This window comes from Amblyomma maculatum, chromosome 4 (genome assembly GCF_055883805.1).
Source record: "Amblyomma maculatum isolate TAMU_Amacu chromosome 4, ASM5588380v1, whole genome shotgun sequence".
Lineage (NCBI taxonomy): Eukaryota > Metazoa > Arthropoda > Arachnida > Ixodida > Ixodidae > Amblyomma > Amblyomma maculatum.
The window spans coordinates 18,119,345-18,139,275 of record NC_139347.1 but is presented as its reverse complement, the minus strand read 5'-3'; the positions used below and the strand labels follow the sequence as shown (position 1 = coordinate 18,139,275).

General features: G+C 42.4%; 1 protein-coding gene across 1 annotated transcript in view; it reads right to left on the bottom strand.

Moving 5' to 3' along the window:
- Window positions 1-19,931, bottom strand: part of LOC146190347 (uncharacterized) — an 89,136-nt gene that overhangs the window by 45,009 nt on the left and 24,196 nt on the right. The window contains exon 2 of the mRNA XM_084600818.1: window positions 14,340-14,480. Within this exon, the coding sequence (XP_084456944.1) occupies window positions 14,340-14,480 (141 nt within the window). The remainder of the gene's footprint in view (window positions 1-14,339; window positions 14,481-19,931) is intronic.

The following is a 19,931-nucleotide window of genomic DNA, read 5'->3' as shown; positions in this document are numbered from 1 at the left end:
ATCTCGAAAAGTATAGCGCCAGTGCAAAATTGACACTGAAAAGTTCGAAGCACATTCCCCAGGATTTACGGTGTCGTGTTTGTAGTTGCTGTGAAGACTCCCGACGTGAAGGCTTAGTGTACAGACCTTTGAAGACCGAGGGAGGTATCGAAATTTCTCTTCTCTGGACAGTTGGAAACCGATTTCTCTGCGTGCAGCTTCCACAGTGTTCGCGCGGGGTGAACATGACTGGAGAGCGAACAACATGGCAGCGTCCAGGGAGCCCAAAATGCAAAGGTTTATAGGGGAGCTGGAATATTTGTTTTGGTGTGGGGAAAAGAAAAGGGGCGGAAAATATTCGTTTACGGCTTACTATATAGTACCACTGAAAGTGGTAAAGTAGTTGAACGGCGGATAAGAACTCGTATGGTTATAGAGGGCAAGACGGGAATTAAACAGATTGTATGTAAGGATGAATAAAAAACGCTTTAATTTTTATTTCTGAACTAAGGTCAGATTTGTCGTGAAGCAAAAAATAAATAAAACATTTCAGAAGAATCTGAAATATTCACAGCAAGACTGTAGTGCAGAGTAGGATAAGACACATGAAGAGACGAACAATACGAGCCCCGCTAACTTCTAACAATTTTTTTTTCACACATGCAGCATATTAATATATTTTTTAGACCGTTGCATACTCTTAGGTGCTCGTTCTTGGCTCGAGCGTCGTCGCCTTCGCGTACCCGATGGACATCATTATAGGGCGATTCCTGAGCCACCCTATTACATTTGGCACTGTCATGCCTGGGGAGCCATAATCGTATTGGCCTCCCGCAACCTGCCACGGTCATCCGGAACACAGACGGCTCGGAGAGTCAGAATTGGGATCCCGAGGGACCGCGTAACGCTATTGCGTCACGCTTAAATCTGAAGCTTATATAAGTGCATGTATGTACCCAGGATAAGATGCTTCGGCCGTCTACCCTACTGCAAACATTTCAAGCTACGGCAAGAATTGTGGATGGCACTGCTGTGGTGCCTAGAAAGTGAGGTGGATAACAGTTGAAAAGGGGACGGCGGTAGTGTAAGGTGAAAAGCGGAGGCAGAGGAGGAGGGTAGGCGGTTATATAGGCGGTGGCGCGGTGGCTTATGTGAACGAGGGAAAAATCCTCAGCATGTCTTTGAGATGTTGGATTTGGAAAGTTACATCGATTGCAAGAATGTAGGGTAGAGATTCTTTGCCAAACGTCCAACTGTCAATTTGCCAGCTGCCAGATGAAAAGGTGACACTGGAATCGAAACTACAACTTTGGGATCCCGCGCAAAACATGCAACCTGTATACCACTCAGGAACGTTTGGCGGGCTTGAAGCAGGCAGGGTTTTGCGGATGGTCTTTTTCATAATACGGCTTGTTAAGACTATGTGTTATGTCCGTTTGAGATGACGCGCAGTATAACAGAGGCACAAGTTTAGAGAGTAGGGATTTAGCAAAGTGCTTGAATGGGAAAGTAAGAAACGGAAGATGCAGACAGAAGCCGTTAATGCGGTCGCATCGTGCGTTTCGAGACGGAGCTTCACAAATGAGTAAAACATCCATGGTAAAGTTCAGGGGGACAGTTGAACTCCGCCGTTAAGGCTTATGGCATGATAGGGTTTCACACACTGTCAATGTTTCTCACTTTAATTATGATTAGTACTTTTAATTTTTTAGAAATTTTAGTCGTTTTCAACACCGATAATTAGCATCAGTAGACATTGGCTTTCCGTTCTGGGATGTTTGGTCCCTTTGAGCACATTCTTATTTGTTTAATTATGTCAGTTATTTATTCAAACAATGCCTCTAATTTTCCTAATTATCAGCATCACCGGCCTTTCATTCTGGGCATTTTGTCACTTTTAAACCCATGTTTTCAATTTTTTATTTTTTATTTTCAATTATTACAATTCATTAATTGATCAGTTACATACTCGAAAAGTTCTTAATTAGCATAATCAATCGTTGGCTTCTCATTTTGAGAATTTTGACACCCTTGAACCCTCTTTTCCCAGTTTTTCATTTTTAAAATATTTCAAATATATAATTCAATTTCACTCTAAACTGTCTAATTTCCTAATTGACTTTTACAAAGACTGGCTTTTCATTCTGAGCATTTTGACAATTTTGAACCAAATTTATCAAATTTTCTAGTCACTTTAATTCATCAGTTAATTAATTACAATAATTTAATTAACTCCTCATCGCCTATCACACGCCAGTTAATCAATCACCAGAACTACAAATTACCGTAACAATTTTTACGCAGCCTGCGATTATTTCCGATACGCGGTACCGACTATACTACTGTATACACTAATTCTGGCAACCCTTAATATAGGTGCACACATTCATAAATTTGTGCACCGATAGTTTTAAGAGTTACGGCGTACCGTGCAGGTTTTAGCGGTTACGCTGTACTATTGAATTTATTGTCGGCCATGAACTAGTTGCAGGTTACGCTGTAACCCTCACATTATCTTTCAATGTTGAGAAATTTAGAGGTTAAGCTGTAACCCGCATTCGTATCGTCAGCTGTGAATATTTTGAAGGTTATGTTGCAACCTTCATGTTATCTTAGTACGTGAGACGTTACACGTTGCCGGTCAATTTTTACAATTATTTGATGCATTCGCGCGCTTTGACGTAACTGCAGATAGTCTCGTATGAGCGGTTTTTCAGCCGAACGAGCTGCACCGCTAAATATTTTTGCTCAGGAGAATAAAGTGCCCGCGTCAGCGAAGCGCTACTCGAGACGAGCTCGTCAAAATACTGCCGAGTGTTTGGCAGGTGTCATGAAAGCGCCCCCTCTATAGCAACCAAGAACTGGGAGAAGATTACGAGCCTTGTGAAGGATGATTATGGAGGATAATCCAGAGTAGACCCAAACTTCACACGTATCCCTCGAATTCTGTACCTGCAATATTTCAAAACTAAATTACATTGATGCGTTCGAATTCCGCTTTACCGGATGTCGCAATCGTTGACATTTTTTTCTGGTTCCTCTCTATCGAGCGGAAAAAGTAGAACTATTTCGGAAGAGTTCTTGCTCTTCTCCGTATTCGGGTTCATGCTTTCCTAGTTCGGATATACGCTTTTCTTGAACTTCGAACTATGTTCGCTCGAGATTGCCGAGAAAGACAGTAAAGCATTCAATGCGTAAAGCTTTCACCATTCTTTTTAATTAGAAACCTATGACATTCCTGCCTATAGAAAGCACGTGGACACCCACTCACTAGCTCGTTAACTTATTCCCTGTCAGTATACGGATGGCTGAATAATACCATGTCTGCATTTTGCGTACCTCGTGTTAAAATGTGCGCGCCTAATTAAGATATTTTTAGCTTTCTATAGCGACGCTAATGACTTTTTTTTTCGCATGTGATTCGCTCCAATTAAGTCTTCTACCGGTCGACGCCAGTACAAGGGCTTTAGCCACGTTCGCCATGCGCGATGAACTATGGGCTGCCCATATGGGTCAGGGGACTGGCTGCGTCGATAGGTAGGCTAAATTAATTCCTTACGGCTCAGCGGTCACTCGACATAGGGTGCAAAATATTGTAAGTTCTTATACTCGGAGTTTCCATAACTGCGCACCAAATGAGAGAGAGAAAAAAAAAAAAAGAAGCTCGGAGGTGCACAAAATTTAAGCTGGCCTATGTCAAATTTAAGCGCTCCGATAGCAATTTTTTACGATCAGACATTTTAATGAGCTCTCCATTTTTCTCCTTTTTGTTCTATTTTTTTTTTTCGGCGAATTCCTATCGTGACCTGCAGTGTGAAGCCGTCCAGTGTGTGGGCGCTTACCGCTTCCTTTTCGTAAAGCGTTTGCTACAGTTTTAATATATTTTTATCCCTTCACGTCTATTGCCTGCACCTCTCCAACGAACCCGTGCAATAAGCTTGCGAGGAAATTTGACGAGTAAAACTTAGGCCCGGAGAGCATAATTCAAAGTTACGCGAGCGAGCCTACGCCTCCAACGAAAGAAAAATGTAGAAAATTGCTTAACAGGCTACTTTCGTGACGATGGCTTGTATCGCTCGCTTTTCATTTTTAGCGCTCTTTTCCTTTCTCCGTACGGTATATAAAAAGCCAGTAGCGTGCGGGAAGCTATGGAAAGCGAATGTCAAAGTTTGCGGTTTTCACGGAGTATTAACCCTAAACATTAGTGAACTACGGTCGGCCAGCGTTTTTCGTTGCTTTCGGTGTCCACCTTCTCGCTCTCTGGCCCCCTTTTCTCTACTACAGGAAAGCGACTCTCTTTTTGGAATTTTGAACACCTACGCAGCACTTGCTGGAGATTAAAAAGTCATTTATCACGCCACGATGAAAACCGCGCCTCGATGCGCGGCAATTTTCCTCAGCGGTTCGCGGTATACTCGGCCCCTGTTTCGGCACTTTTCTTCGTTTGTTTCTGGCATTTCTACTTGGCGGTCAAGTTATTAAATATTTTTTTTTTCATTTACCGCACCTATTGCTCATTAGGCGAGCGCGATTAACCTTCTTCGCCACAAATGGGCGACATGCGGAATTGCTATAATGGCCCTGTGGGGCATACGATTCCGCGCTGTATGTATATAGAGAGATCCGGGTCACTTTGAGCTATATACAACCGCAGTCAAACGTTCATGAAACGCAATATTGTGGCAAACATAAGGAAACGAGAGAACACAGCTTCGAAGACGTATATACAAAATAGTTTTAATTAGGCGAATAGTGCCGTGCACTTTAAACCTCGAGCAAATCTCCATGCATTTACGGATGCAAATAAATTAATTTTATTATTCGAAGCCGCATTCTATAAGCTTTGCAAGGGAAATGTGCATAGACCATGCCCCTATTGGTTCCCTGCCCGTAAAGTGCGAACCAACGTTGTTGTCCTGGAAAACAAGTGCCAACAATGTCAGAAAAGATTCGCTCACGCCTTTGCGGTTTGCGTATATATATACTGGAGCACAGCCGGACGACGGCGAACTATCGTCTATACCGGTATCCTTGAGGCCCCGTGGGGAGCGAACGTGTGCGCAGCGAGCATCTATTGTAAGGGACACAATTTTCTTTTCCGCAAGTCGCATATACAGTTTTGACCGGAACAGCGCGCACTAAGACAAAGACAAGAAGAAAGACACGACACACACGAGCGCTGACTTTCAACTGGTGTTTATTGTTTGGAACGAGGCATATATACACAATTCCAACAACACAAGGAAAAACAACCATCCTTCATAGAATTATAGTCAATTCATGCATGTCACACTGAACAAGGACGATAACAACATTATCATTTTCCCTTCACTAAAAATGCCAATTCTTTTGAACTGACCGATAAAGAGGGGCTAAAGACGCATGAGTCAGTAGCCCCTCTTTATCGATCAGTTCAAAAGAATGCCAATTCTTTTGAACTGATCGATAAAGAGGGGCTAAAGACGCATGAGTCAGTAGCCCCTCTTTATCGATCAGTTCAAAAGAATTGGCATTTTTAGTGAAGGGAAAATGATAATGTTGTTATCGCCCTTGTTCAGTGTGACATGCATGAATTGACTATGAATCTATGAAGGATGGTTGTTTTTCCTTGTGTTGTTGGAATTGTGTATATATGCCTCGTTCCAAACAATAAACACCAGTTGAAAGTCAGCGCTCGTGTGTGTCGTGTCTCTCTTCTTGTCTGTGTCTTAGTGCGCGCTGTTCCGGTCAAAATGAGTTACCAACTTGCCCAAGCATCTGTTTTAACGCATATACAGGTCGCGAAAAATGAATCTCTAGGAAAAAAAAAAAAAAAAAAAGATAACTAGAATGCCGCCGGCAGTTCGCAAGGAAAGTGTTAGGTCAACTCACCGTTCTTGCCTGAACAGAAGCGATGGATTTGACAGTACTTCCAGTTACTCTCAAGGAACTGTTCAAAGAGGAACATTGAGCCTTTCCTTTCCTTTGCGTCCTGTGCTTAAAGTGTGGCTCCCTCGTATAATATTGAAATTCGAATATATACGTGGAGAAAACGATAAAGCGGAATAGAGAGAATGTAAATTGCAGCTTCTGTTACATATACCACCTTTTACAAAGAGAATAACCATTTTAAAGGGAAAATATTGCTGATTTTATGGCTCATATACCTCAAACAAGCGATTCTCAGGTTATGTTTGTGGGCTCGACAATATCTGAAGTAAAACAGCTCAGTGTCAAAGGAAGCATTGCTGCTTCTGACAAATGAAATGTTAGTCGCGAAAAAGCCATTTTTTTACTACTACTCTTCACATCAAAGAAAAAGGCAGTCGTTCTGAGCAGTCTCTATTGGCTGGCATTGTAGCTGTGCAGCTCAGGGTGGTCAATTCTGGACTCACTCTTGGTTTGAGACAAGAATTTACCCTTTTCTTCCGGCTTTTGCGTAGTAACTACTGACAAGTATTTTTCCCGTCTTATGGTTTTAGAGAACATGCTAACCACTGAAGTAGTCATGGGGGGAGGGGTGTTGTTGTTCGAACGCCCCCAAATTTTCTGAGCGCTACATTCTCCTCCCCATACCCATCCCTTTGGCAGTTTCTCGCCCGTTTTTTTATTTCTTTTTTCTTTTTAATTTTTGACCAGCGGTATTAACATCCCCAAAAAGTATTTCTGGCTACGCCACTGATACTAACGATCCCTTACTCATAATCAAAGAGAAATTTTCGAAATGACAAACCAGAAATGTTTCCAGAAGCAGAATAAAATTGGTTATCTGTTTCAGATTCATGCAGTACTTAATCCTAGCGCGGTAGTTCTCAGATTCTTTTAATAACTGTTTATACACCCAAGGTGAGGTTTTGTTAAGGTAAGTGGACCGGAAGTGAGACACGATGCATAGTTTTATCACATATCAGAGGACGGCGTTTAGCGTCCTGTCTCGTCAACTGTTCGAAAATAATAGAATTCTAATGAAATATTTTTGAACTGAAAATTCAGCCGCATTCGTGAACTGTTTAGTCCGTGTAAAATATATATATATATATATTTTTTCAGTATAAGGACAGACAAGAGCTTGCTGATATGACATTTTCTAAACGTAAAACCTGCGCAAGCCCTTTATGCTTCTTTTTTTTGTGCTTTGTAGTTTTTAATGACTAAACAATATTTTTAGTAAATATGCTAGGCAAATACATTCCATTAACTCAGTGCGCTTCTGCTATGTATTCTGACTGCTATCATCTGCATCGACTACCTTTAAGTAACGCTCGATTTTGTTTACAAAATGGCCAGCCATGCAATGTATATATGTATTTGTCTTACTGTCGAAGCTCCTCCACCACGAAATGAGCGCGCTCTAAGCACTAACCTTCTATTGTTTATGTGCATGCCAGAGTCTTGTTTGGAGCTAATATCGGCATTCGTAACGGAGCACAGAAACAGTCGCACAAGACGCCGAACAGTAAACGCCTTACTTCCTTCCCGAACATTTATTTACATAGTCCATTGATTTTCTACAGCGTTCTGTCAAGAGATCTACAGGTTATAAATAGATTTACGGTCCTACCCTTTTTTTAGGTCTATTCTGTGACAGAGAAATTTAGGGCTATTTGCAGATAGTTTATAAGCTGGCTATAGACAAAAGAAGACAAAGAATGCCATAGACTCCTCTGTGGCTAGTCTACAGATTATCCGTAGACGAAAGGAAATGAAGCTATATATATATATATATATATATATATATATATATATATATATATATATATATATATATATATATATATATATATATATATATATATATATATATATATATATATAATTGTAGGGGTGTGCTTATTCGGTAAACCCAGATGGATCCAGCCGCTCAGGAGGGACTCGCAGCGGAGCGTCAGGCGTGACGAAAGAGCAAGGCAGCGAACAACTTCTTCGTCCTTGGGAGCGGCAGCACGCGACGCATGTCAGTGGTTATATCGATGAAGATTACCACACTACAGTTTATATATATATATATATATATTCGAATACATCTCTACAAACCCTGGGGTCCCATGCACGCATATATGCATATTTATTATTAGAGCGGCAGGCGACCAGCGGGGTGCACTGCTGCAGAGGGTCCATTTATTAAAGCTTCGTTAACATCGCGAGCACGGGCATGTGTTAAACGCGCTCTCCTAATTGCTTCTTAATAGTTCCTTCAAGAAAGAAATTCGACAAATACCCAACACTATCAGCCAGGAGGTGCTGGAAGTCACGGTCTTCACACCACACGCGCACTTTGTTACTCTATCTTCTTCTGCGTTTGTTCTGCTTTTAATCGAGCTCGATGAGGATTTGAATAGAAAAGAGAAAGAGAAGAAAAAAGGAAGAGGTGCACTTTAAAATGAGGAACGTACAACAATAGGCACCTGAGGAACATCCGTGCCAAACGCAGACTAGCGCCTCTTTCGCTCTGTATAATTGCGGGCTTCTTATTGCGTTAAGGCCCTTGCGAGCGGTAAGAAAGGTGAAGAAAGATTAAAATGTGCTGTCTTCTCCGAACAAAAGGCTTTGTCCCGTTCGGAAAGCCTGCTCATCGGCTCGCGTTTGTTCGCTGCTTCGCGAGTGTACTCAGCGGCGCTTGTTTCTGTGTTAATTTGAGTTGCGCATTTTGATAGCTTGCGTTGACAGCGCATATTTTTTAGTAGTTCGGTATATGCATAGTACAGCAACGTGTATTCGACAGCACTACAATGACAGCAATATTGACGTTGGGCGAGATCAGAGCAAAGTAGATGCAACAAGCATGGCAGTTCATTGCTAAAACGATGAAACACGATGAAATTCCTTTGGGGCGCAGTGGATCTCTCATGAGGTTTATTTGTCGAGCATGAGGTTTGATGCGGGTAAGATGCAAAGATTCCCGCTTACTGAAACATTGGTGCGTAGTAAGTACACTCCAAGTGGCCGACATTGATCGAGATCCCGTAACGTGCTTTAGATCATTCACAGTGCTGCTTTGAAGTGCACAGTACAATTAAATGTTAGCCACGTAAGAACCATTGGAATTCCTTAATGACTTAATTCCTTGTGTACTAAATTCAGCTGCATTGCTTCTCTCTATAAGAGACGCTAGGAGAGTGTTTCCAAACTCTCAGCGATACAGTGTAGGAGGTGAACTGTACCTTCTGTAGCTGAAAACATGAGTATCGGAAAGGTAAAGACAAGGTTATGATCCTCCATCAGGGTGTTACCTCTTTCGAGGTCCTTTATCGCCACAATCCCTGTTTAGTACCGTTCCAAACTATCTTTGAAGTTGGTACACTCGACAGATTGTAGTTCGGAGAACTGTGCTCTTTACAGTTTACAGTTCGCAAACACGCGCTCGGGGAAGACGAAGTGACTTGTAAAAAAACAAAAACAAAAAAAAAACAAAAAAAAAACAGAGGCTTTAATTTTCGATGTAAGTTTAAAAACAATGCTATTCACTGTGCTTCTCGCAGCTACAAAATGCTTCTTTACCATATAACAACGTCAGGCCCATCTGATATGAACGATAGCTGATATCAGTTAACAAAAGAAATCTTTGAAAGTTGCAAACAAAAAAAGTTCCGAGAGCACTGAAGAATCTGCAGTGGAGAAATGCGGAAGCCTGTGCGTTGTTTCTGCATATGATGCATTGCATTTGCTCTCGTTAATCAACTGAACGCATCGTCATTGTCATTATCACTAACTGCAGCGTCCTTGTCATCGCTACTATCATGCTCATGCTAGAGAAGGAGGATTACGATGTGCTTGCGTGACGCAGTTGAAGCTGTGTGAACTTGTGGCATCTGTAATCTATAGTGGCCAGCAGCTTATAGCTTACCACTGCAGCAAGATAACGTTTAACGTACATTTAATATAATAGAAAGAAAAAGCAGTGTACGCTTGAGTGATACACATTGTATACGGTTTTCTTCGTTTAAATTTTTTTGCCTTGTACTACCTCGGCAATCGTCACCGCTGTCATTATGACAAACATCAATCTAATTATAACTGAATTCTTTAATTTGATTGCAAAGTGTGATTTGGAGTCATTATATACAGTAAGCGGCATTTTCGTTTCGATATCCAAAGGTCTCATTTAAAAGGCATATTTTATGACCCTCTGCTGATTGACGTTTGTTGTGATACATGCATTATACAAAGTTCATTCAGCGATTTTCATCCCCTATGATCATAGCCTCTTTTTGCAAGGTTTTCCAGGTACATAGCTTTTGCCCAAAGCTATGTTCCAGGTGGTCATTGCGTTCACAGTGCGAGACGTTGCTAAATGCATAAACGATCGCCCTTTGTGACGTGCATTGCATCATATTCCGCAAAACCGTTGGTGCGTCGACAGCTAAACCATCGCAAAGGGCACTCACCACCTCGGGACTTGTGAGAACGCGAACACGATGGTCTATCCCTATGACTTAATTGTATTACGCAACTGCGAAAAACGGTCGTCGTCCAGCGTTTCTACGTAGTCAGTTGTTTTTCGCTAGAAGAGTTGTTTGTTAAGGCTATACTTAGGAGACTGGGCTTATCCGCGCTTGACATACTGGTCATGCGCTGCTTTATAAGTTCGAGCATTTTTATATATAAATGTTAGTTATAAAAGAAATCCCACCTTTTCACTTAATTCGTCCCCTCCGCCCAATGCATACGAAATATGGAACTGCTTTTCCCATGACTTATACGTATATTATCGCCTACTCATCGACGTTATGTTAAATCGTTTAAAGAATTCTATTAAACGAACTCTTATGATAATCCCAACCGTATCATTCCTCTCATCTGAAGTGGGATACCATATAGAAAAACAGAGACACAATGTTGCGAAAGCGTCACCGTTGTACTCCGGTGGGGTGTTTTCGGGCTCTCCACATTGAGTTATGTGTACTATACGCAAGTACGCATACGTACGTAAGTGCGAATACGCATGCAAGCAAAACACAGAACATTCAGAGCTTAATCATATCGCCATGTCGTTGCGTCGGTATGCATGTGTTGACAACGCGATCGGCTTTGTCAGCTGGACCTGTTTGATCACATTTATTTCATTTTCCAAATTGGTAGAAATTCCTCTGAATTCACATATAAATTGCCTCTTTTAATGAGCCGCCGCTTCTCTAGTGCCGGCGTACACTCAACCTGTTTCCATAAAGCTGCCGTTCAGGAGGAAAGCCCGACCTGCGAGATCTCTCAAGCCCGATGAAAAAAAAAAAATAATAAATAACAAAGAACGAGCTATACTATCGTGCACCGTTCACCGCATTTCTCAGTGTCCGGTTTGAAAAGGTGCGAGCATAGATATATACGCCCATTTCGAGGCCCGTCGTTAATTACAGTCTTTGCGATACAATCAGAGCGCCACATACTGTCGAAAGATAATAACACGTCTGAGATGACAGTTAATAAAAAGGAGCTGCCCGCTCGACGCTCAAGCGGTAATGAGACGGGCGCTAAGTCGGTCGGTCGTCGTCATCGTAATTCGTTAAACCGTGGCCCGCATTAATTAAGCGCCAATGAGGACAAGGGTGGGTATGAATTCTCTACATCCTCAGCCGCCGAGATGAGGCCGCGATCGTTGTTCTGACTCGATAAGTATGTACGCCGGATTGTGAGCTTTTGCGCAGTCTAGCTGATATCAGTTTTTACATGCATCGGGGAAAAGCGGATCGAGATAATTGAAATTCTCTCCGTGGACGAGGCGGACCAACCAGTCATGTTAACTTCGTTTAATTGTTCTCGCCTCGCATTGTTTGACTCGCGACGCACGAGTGTGTTATGAGCTCTGGTAATGATGGGGCATTTTATTATTAGACTATTTTCTTGATAACTCCGACATATGAATATAGTGGGCAGAGAATTCTGCGAGTTGGCTCTTCATTACGCTTATAGGAATTCGTTTTTCTTTTTTTTTTTTTTTTTAAGTAGCTCTCTTGCTTATATTTATATTAGTGGTAGGGGACGTTAGTGCTAGAACGCGAGCGTGAAGGCATCATGATTTTTACGCGTCGGACGAGGACAACCCAGGTTCACACACTCATGCCCACAGGGCTGTTAGTATTTCTTATTTACGTTACTCCACAGCGACGAAAAGTTTGTAAGAAACATTACAGATGGTTCTAGCTGAATCTGAGGAGCGGGCTGATGAATATCACATATTTAGGAGTAGTATAGATTAATGTATACAGACTTTTCCTAAAAGTGGCAACGTACAAAACTGTTTATTTGACAAACGAGGAACCAAGTAAAGCTCTACAGACTATTTATTTATTTATTTTAATTTTATTATACCCTCAAGGTACATAGTGCATTATAGAGGGGAAGGGCAAAAACAAGACAAATTACACAAGAACTAGAATACAAATATAAAAGATACAAAAAAAAAACAAAAAAAAGGAAAACAGAAACATCAGTGCTTGCAGAAAATATTATATTAATATTCTCTAGAGTTTCACAATGGTAGCACGAGCAAAATAGTACAAAATACAGTGTAAGTAAGTAAACAATGTTGCTACGCACAGTAAATAATTGGTTACATTAGTTTACAAAATAAAACTTTGTACGGCAGTTATCAGTGCTTGTAAGGGACGCAGGTAAGTTGTTCCAATCTTTGCTTGTTTAGAGAAGAAACGCATAGCTTACGGTGCACGTTACTATGAAGAATATTCACTTTTTGGCGGTGGTTTAGGCGATGATGAAATATATATGGCGGTGGTTGAACCCAACGAACACGTAAGTATGAATTGTATTATGTCTTATGAAAAAGGCATACGCGAGATATTTTTCTGCAGATGAATAACGACGAGAAGTGTAGGAATGATTTCATTTTCGTAACACTGGAAGTCCTTTGGCAATTGTTTAGGATTATGGGACAGATCGATTTTGAATTGCCTCTAAAGATTGTACGAGGTTGGCATGCCCGAGGTCCCAAACTGATGACGCATATTCAAGTTGTGGACGAATGTAAGTTGTGTATAATAATATTTTTATTGATGATGGAGCCAGTATGAAATTTCGACGAATATATTCCAGTGTTCGACTAGCTTTAGAGTTATATGGTCATGTGTATTCTTTCACGCACAAGTACTTACATTTAATTGTACAGGTGCACTCGCCAGAGTGCTCAACTTGAGGCATCCCAGAGATTGTAGACCATATATTATTGGTGTGCCCAGTGTATGCGTGCGAAATAAGTGTGCTAGCCGCTTCTTTGAAGCGTTTGGACAAGAAGCCTCTGTCGGAGGAACTGCTGCTGGGCGCTTGGCAGGACAAGGGGAAGGGTGTCCAGGCAGTGCGTGCCTTTTGCCGTTTTTTATGTGCCAGAGGACTTGATTCCCGCTTGTAAAGTAGCTACTGTGCCTGTATATATATTTCATATGCCTTCTCCCACATCGTCACCCATCATGATCTTCTTTCTTCTCTCCTTCCCCTTCCCTAGTGCAGAGTAGCAGGCCAGATTTGAATTATTCCGGCCAACCTCTCTGCCTTTCCTTTCAATAAATCCATCTATATGTCTAGGATAGATTAGTAGCAATATGAACCCCCCGGTACCGGTGAGAAGTTACGCTTTCTAATGGATCGTTATTAAGCAAGTATGTTGGACACGTCATGTTAGAGCGAGGTATTGGAATACCCTTACATTTTTTAATCTTTAATTCCAGATGCCATGTGCAACACCACTCGTTAATATTTTTAAGGTCCTTCTGAATGACCGTAATATCTAAGTGATTAGCATTTTACGATATAATACACAGTCGTCAGCAAACAGATAAATTTTTGATGAAACATGAGCGGGCAAGTCGGTAATATAAATTAAGAATAATAAGGGAACGTGTACTGAACCTTGCGGAACACCGCAGTCAACATGGGGCTGAAGGTGAGTTAGCATCATTAGTAGTTACAAACCGAGCACGTGACGCCAGAAAAGCGCGAATCCAATCAATTAAGGCAGGGTCTATGTTTAGAACGCTCAGTTATGAAGGAGTGCGTGGTTAACTTTGTCAAACGCTTTTGAAAAATCGAGGAATACGCAGTCAGTCCAAATAGGCATGCAAGTCATTAGTAAATGAGATGAGCTGGATGTCCCACGAGAAATGTTTACGGAGTCCATGATGCGGAACTGTGAAAAACTTGTTATTTTCAAGAAAATTACCCAGGTTTTTTTAATATTATATGTTCCATAATTTTGCATGGCAAGCAATTACGTCTCTGCATATGCTATCAGGTGCACGCGCCTTTTGGTTTTCCTATTCGATACATTAATTAGTGCGACGAACAGTGGCTATGCATCCAGTAGCCACTTCACTAGCCTGCCGGAGGGTGTGCTGTGCAGTAAGAAAAGTGTGGAGTATCAAGCCCAGAACACTCACCAGGGACGCAGGGGATGCCGCTGGGAACCTTCTCATCCTTGCAGGGCGGGAATTTCGGCCTCTCTGTTACGAAACACCGCGGGAGGAAGCCAGAGTTCGTCCGCAGCTGCTCGAACAGATCTCGAAGGTCGGGCTTTCCTCCTGCACCACAAAGAAAAAGAAATATTAAATGGAAGACGAAACACCGCAGAAAGATTATGCTGCGTGAATTTAATTGATTATCGATGATTCGTTTTGAAAGTATGCTACTGTTTTTTTTTTTTTTGACAGGTGTCGAACATTGTTCGTGGGGTAAATACATAGTTGGTTTGGTTTATGGGGTTATACGGCCCCAAGCGACTGAGGCTATGGAGACGCCAAGACATAGTCGCGCATCTGTTTTATTGATACTGATGTTGGGCGAACAGGGAAGAAAATTGATACTTATAATGCATGAAACCTATAATTACTCGACTAATTTCTGAACTGACTAATAAACTTTTAATTTAGCCCGGTTCAAAGCGCTCTAAAAGCTAACGGCCACACAGATGGTAATGACTGTGCTTTTTCTTTGCACCAAGCAGAGAAGCAAATGAACGTGCACGCATATAGAAACATAACGTTTTTGTAAGATTTCGTTTTCTTTTTAGAATTGTACATGCGACATTTGTGATGACGTGGTGCAATAGAGCATGCAGTTTGAAATGGAGGCTGCATTGCAATGAGTCATCAATGAACATGCCGCTTCTACGGAGCCTTTTGCGCGTCTAATGCACTTAGTTCAATTCGGAATTGAAAATTTGGGCACCGGATTTCGTCACGCTGCAAGGCATTAGAAAAAAAAAAATCAGAAAGTGATATGGTATCGTTTTGTCTACAGCTTCAATTTCCCATTGGCACTAACAACACTTTAAAATGAATTCACCGCAATCACGTGCGTAATTAAATCTCACTAATAATTTTTGTTTATCATTTTGGCGGCTATTACAAACAGGGATTTGGAAGCTGAGAAATTTTGCCAATCAGTTTTTCAAACTTTACGTCCGTAACGGCTGAGTCTGCTTCTGAAGTTATTTTTTGCATGTAAAATTTCCTCTCTTTATTAATTTTAAAATGTCCGCTAAAACACAGACCCTATAAGCTCAATGAAGCCAATTTCATAGCCTACAGATGGCTATTTAGTTTTCTGGACTTAAAAGGCAGCTTTTTTTTTGTTTGCTACGTTTTTAATCTTAAAATAACTTAATATATTTCACCGCTACCTGTAAACCTCATTGAGTGCGCTTTGTCAGCTTTGCCGATCACATTGAATATGATGAGGGCTTTGGGCAGAAGAAATCGCTTTGACATAGCGTTTAAACGCCAGCTGAGGATCTAACCATGAAGTATCGCTACACTGCAATTTATCAATAGATGCTCGTGTAAATGAAAAAAAAAAAATAAAAAGAAAAAGAAGAGACATAAACGCGTGAACGCGTAGCAAACCGAGGCAGTGCGTAGCGGCGATGTAAACGGGAATATCGGCAATAGTCTGCAGTCGAGCACAATCCTGATTGCAGCAATTTTTCGTAATGTCACATGATATTTATTTTGGCTTAAAGCAACCAGCGTTATAGAGAAGCGAATTGTTAAATGTGGGAAGTCTGCTTTTCACTAAATTTTGTATTAATTCGAATCCAATAAATTTCGTGTTGCTCAGAAAGGACATTAGACGTCACAATAAATGCAACTAATGAATATGCCGCACTCAGTCAGCGACGAATGCTGTTTTTAGTGAATCTAATTGAATTTCGGTGTGTCAGAGAAAACGATCGACATGATTGCAGGCCGTCATTCTTCGGAAATCACACTGCATATGCCAGGGTGCAGGATAGGGTCTGCATCTATGAGAAAACGGCAGCAGTGGCGAGCACCAGCTTTCACACTACCGCGTAATATACCTATATGGGTGTCCCAGTTAAATCTAATCACGGTCTTAACAAATATAGTGAGCCCTGGACGAGTCAGACCAACTAAGCGCGGTTGAGTGTCACATATATGCTGATCTGCAGTATTTTAGCGTTCACCAAAGCTAATTAATTAGTCAAGAATAATTAGCTATTTTTTTAATAATTGCCGTTATAGAAAAAGTGCTAATGTTAAAATTGTAGATCGGCCTGGAAAACGGCTGGCTACATGAGGCTACGACTTACGTAGCTCTATTTATAGGCATTCAAAAAATGTCACGTGACCAGCTGTCATTTTAAATCATTCGCCAAATGCGTACTATCAGCTTCATCGTATATATCACTGCCCACAAATGCTGATTTTGTTATCTGGAATGCGTCTCGGTACCTTAATGTGGCACCACTGTCACGAGAAAGTTTCTTTTCATTGCGCCAGGGATCGTTTTCGGCTGGTAAAAGAAATCACTTTACATAAAACTCAATACTGCAGATTAGCACAGGCGACTCTGAACAGCTTTGATATGGTTTCACTGAGATGCCCTCTCTTTCTCTCTCTCTCAAATATATATATATATATATATATATATACACACACACATTAAGATACGGGTGGAGTGCTGCTTCGTAACACACTGTGCAGCTGTCAGCACACAGTCTGGCTACAAAAGTTCATTCAATCAATCACTCTTGGTCAGTATAGTTTGCAATGCATTAGATGTTGCAATAGAGGCTGCAATAGATCTTGAATTGGGCATTGGAATACGTCCTGAAGCTTCCCGTAGAAACCATCATTTGCAGCATATAGAGAGTAAAATATAATTCAAATTCCGTGAAAAAATATTTCATAGCCGGGGAGTTAAGATACGTGGTAAGGTCTGGGCAGGCGGGTTGAACGGCAAGACAGACATTTATGTGACAATGCGAGGTTGAATAATAATTATACGGCTGAAAGTAACTAATCTATTTACTAAATTTTGTTTACAAATAAAACATTATATAGCGAAATTGAACGCCGCTAGCAGCGAAGACCTATTTAGTATTTCAGATTATGTATGGTCGGAGTCGGCACTATGCACGTCTCGGGATATCGAACATGAAAAATACTGTTTTGAAATCTCGCTAGGTTGGCTTTCCTATGTTGCTGATTGATCGGTTTCCGTCACTCGAACATTTAATTCAGGAAATACCTCAGCGATTATTTAGTTTATTCATGTGCTCTGCTAAGTAAAATATGCTAGCGTTGCTTAAAAGACTGTTTAGCAATGCCTTTTGTAGCATCCGTATAGTGGCAAAGCCAACTTAAAGAACTTGAAATATATATATTTTTTCTACATTCGACGCCTCGGTCGACATTGGCGATTAAAAATCTTAATTTTTAGACGTTGTCGTTCTTTTCTTTAAAAAAAGGCAACCGATGAACCAAGAATAACTGAATATGGGTTATATATAGGTTTCAGCAAAAGGCTATCTGCATACCAGGTTGATTTTGCCAGTGACGCTTTCGTGGTTGTGGCGTTTCTACCGCGATCTTAACCACCAGACAGAGCTATTTTCGCCACTCGGTGGCTCCGGCTTCGAGCGATGCTCTTCAGGCAGAGCGGTTGGCGCGCCGTGGTGTACGATGAAGGGAGAACTCCTCGAAGGGCGCAGACGGTCGTAAACAAGTTCGAATGTTTCCACAAATGCGGAAAATCGGCCTTAGAGGTCTACGCACCACAAACCTTCGTTCTACGGTCATTACTTTCACAGCATAGGTGACAGCGAAACATATCTCGGGGGAAAAAAAAGTCGTTATTGAATAATCTGAATCGCCTACATGGTATAGTGTAGTTATATTACTTTGCCCTCGAGGTTTTGAGGGAGGTATAGATGAGATACGGCCACAAACACACAGAAGTACATAAACAAAGAAAAAACGACTTCGAGGCCGCTGAAGGATATCATTATTGATTTACTGCTCACAACGGACACAATAAAAACGTCAATGACAGAAGAAGCCTTGTCGTCGCTATCGAACAGTTGCGCCTGGTCCAGTCGACAAACAGCGAGGGCAGTGAGTGGTTGGGAGAGAAGGACTGTGCATAAAGCAATCGGGCCAAGGAGTAGCAAGACGGTGGGCAGGGGATCGGAGGAGTCGGGAAAAGATGTGAATAAAGAGTGTGGAGGCTACTCGGGAGCGAGAGGATGTTGTAAGAATGCGACACAGGAAAGGATTGAAAAAAGCACATTGAGTACCAACCGCACAACCCGTGCCCTCTGTCGTCGTTATCGCTCAGTAGAGCAAACGAGGCTATAACGTGTCCCTGTTCTTCATTGTTTTGTTATCTGGCGCGCTAAACGACGCAGCTCGCGAGAGCGTTGAATGGAAATACGAAACTATCGGCGGACGATGCGATAACGGCTGCGAAGAGCGGGACTGGACACGCGATAGACGAGGGCGAAAAGGAAGGCGTTGTGCTTTTTTAGTTTCGGGCGCTAAATTTGCTACATGAGCGAGGGAGAGAGAGAGAATAAGTCGGAAAAGAAAAGGCGTTATGTTTGAAGAGGAGGTTGAGGAAAAGGAGGATAAGGCACGATAAGTGTGCTGGGAAGCGGGAGCAGTGGCGCGATCTCTCAGCACGGACGCGTTGTTCTCTTCTCCGGGCCCGATGTGCCACTCGCGGCCGCGCCCCATTAAACGTCTATTTGCTGACAAATGACGCGCGGACGCGCGTGGCTTGAAACGCCGTCTCTGGGCTGCCTGCCAACCGCCCCTTCTCGCAGTTTCTCCTTTCCGCTGTCCCTCATGCCCTCTCTCTGTCTCGCCTCCTCTCTCGTTTTTTTTTTCTCCTGTTTTTGCCATTCCCTTCATATCCCTAGCTGCCCTTCCTCAACCTTACTTCATCCCCGTTTCACTCTCACCCCCTTTGTGTCAACTACGCGATGCCTATGCTTGCTACCATTGAGAGGTGCGTAACGCACGCACGCGCACAATGTGGGCGTTTCCCACAGCGATCGGATGTCGCGCGGAGCGCCGAGATGTGAGGCCGAAGAGTGAAAAGGGAAATGCAGCACATGCGATGTTATCGGGAGCTACAACAAGCGGCAGTGGCAGAGATGGGGTGAGAGGTCCGAAAGCAGGCTTGTGGGGGCCCTCCTTGCCTTGTCCTCTTGATCACCTACTTTCTCTCTGTATTTCTCTTTCTGTTTCTTTCGATTTCTTTTATGGATGCTCAGGCGCAGGCGCTTCGCAACGCGTGCTGTTAGCGCGAGCGCCGTGTACGGGTGGAGAAAGCGCTTCATGGGAACTGTCCGATGGGTCCTCCCGGAATAGCCGCGCGGGTAAGGTTAGCCGCGGTGTTTATAGCGTCGCGTGTCTCGATCAGCGACCAATAGAGCGATGATGGGCTTTGGAGGCACGCGACCCCGGATTTCCCAGAGCGATAAAATGCGCCGGCTGCGGTTTTAGGGTTTCGGCCAGGCATGGCGGGGGACATAGCCGTGAAGCGGAATTCGAGGTAGTGCCGCGCACGAGAGATGCGTTGGAAGATAACGCGCTGTATAGTCTAAAATTAACGCAAAAGCGAGAACTGGGAATGTCGGCCCGTGGGAAGCAAATCGCTCCTTCTATTTTGGCAAGAGGAAATACGAGAAACGACCGAGAACAAGAAAAAGTTTTAGACACTGA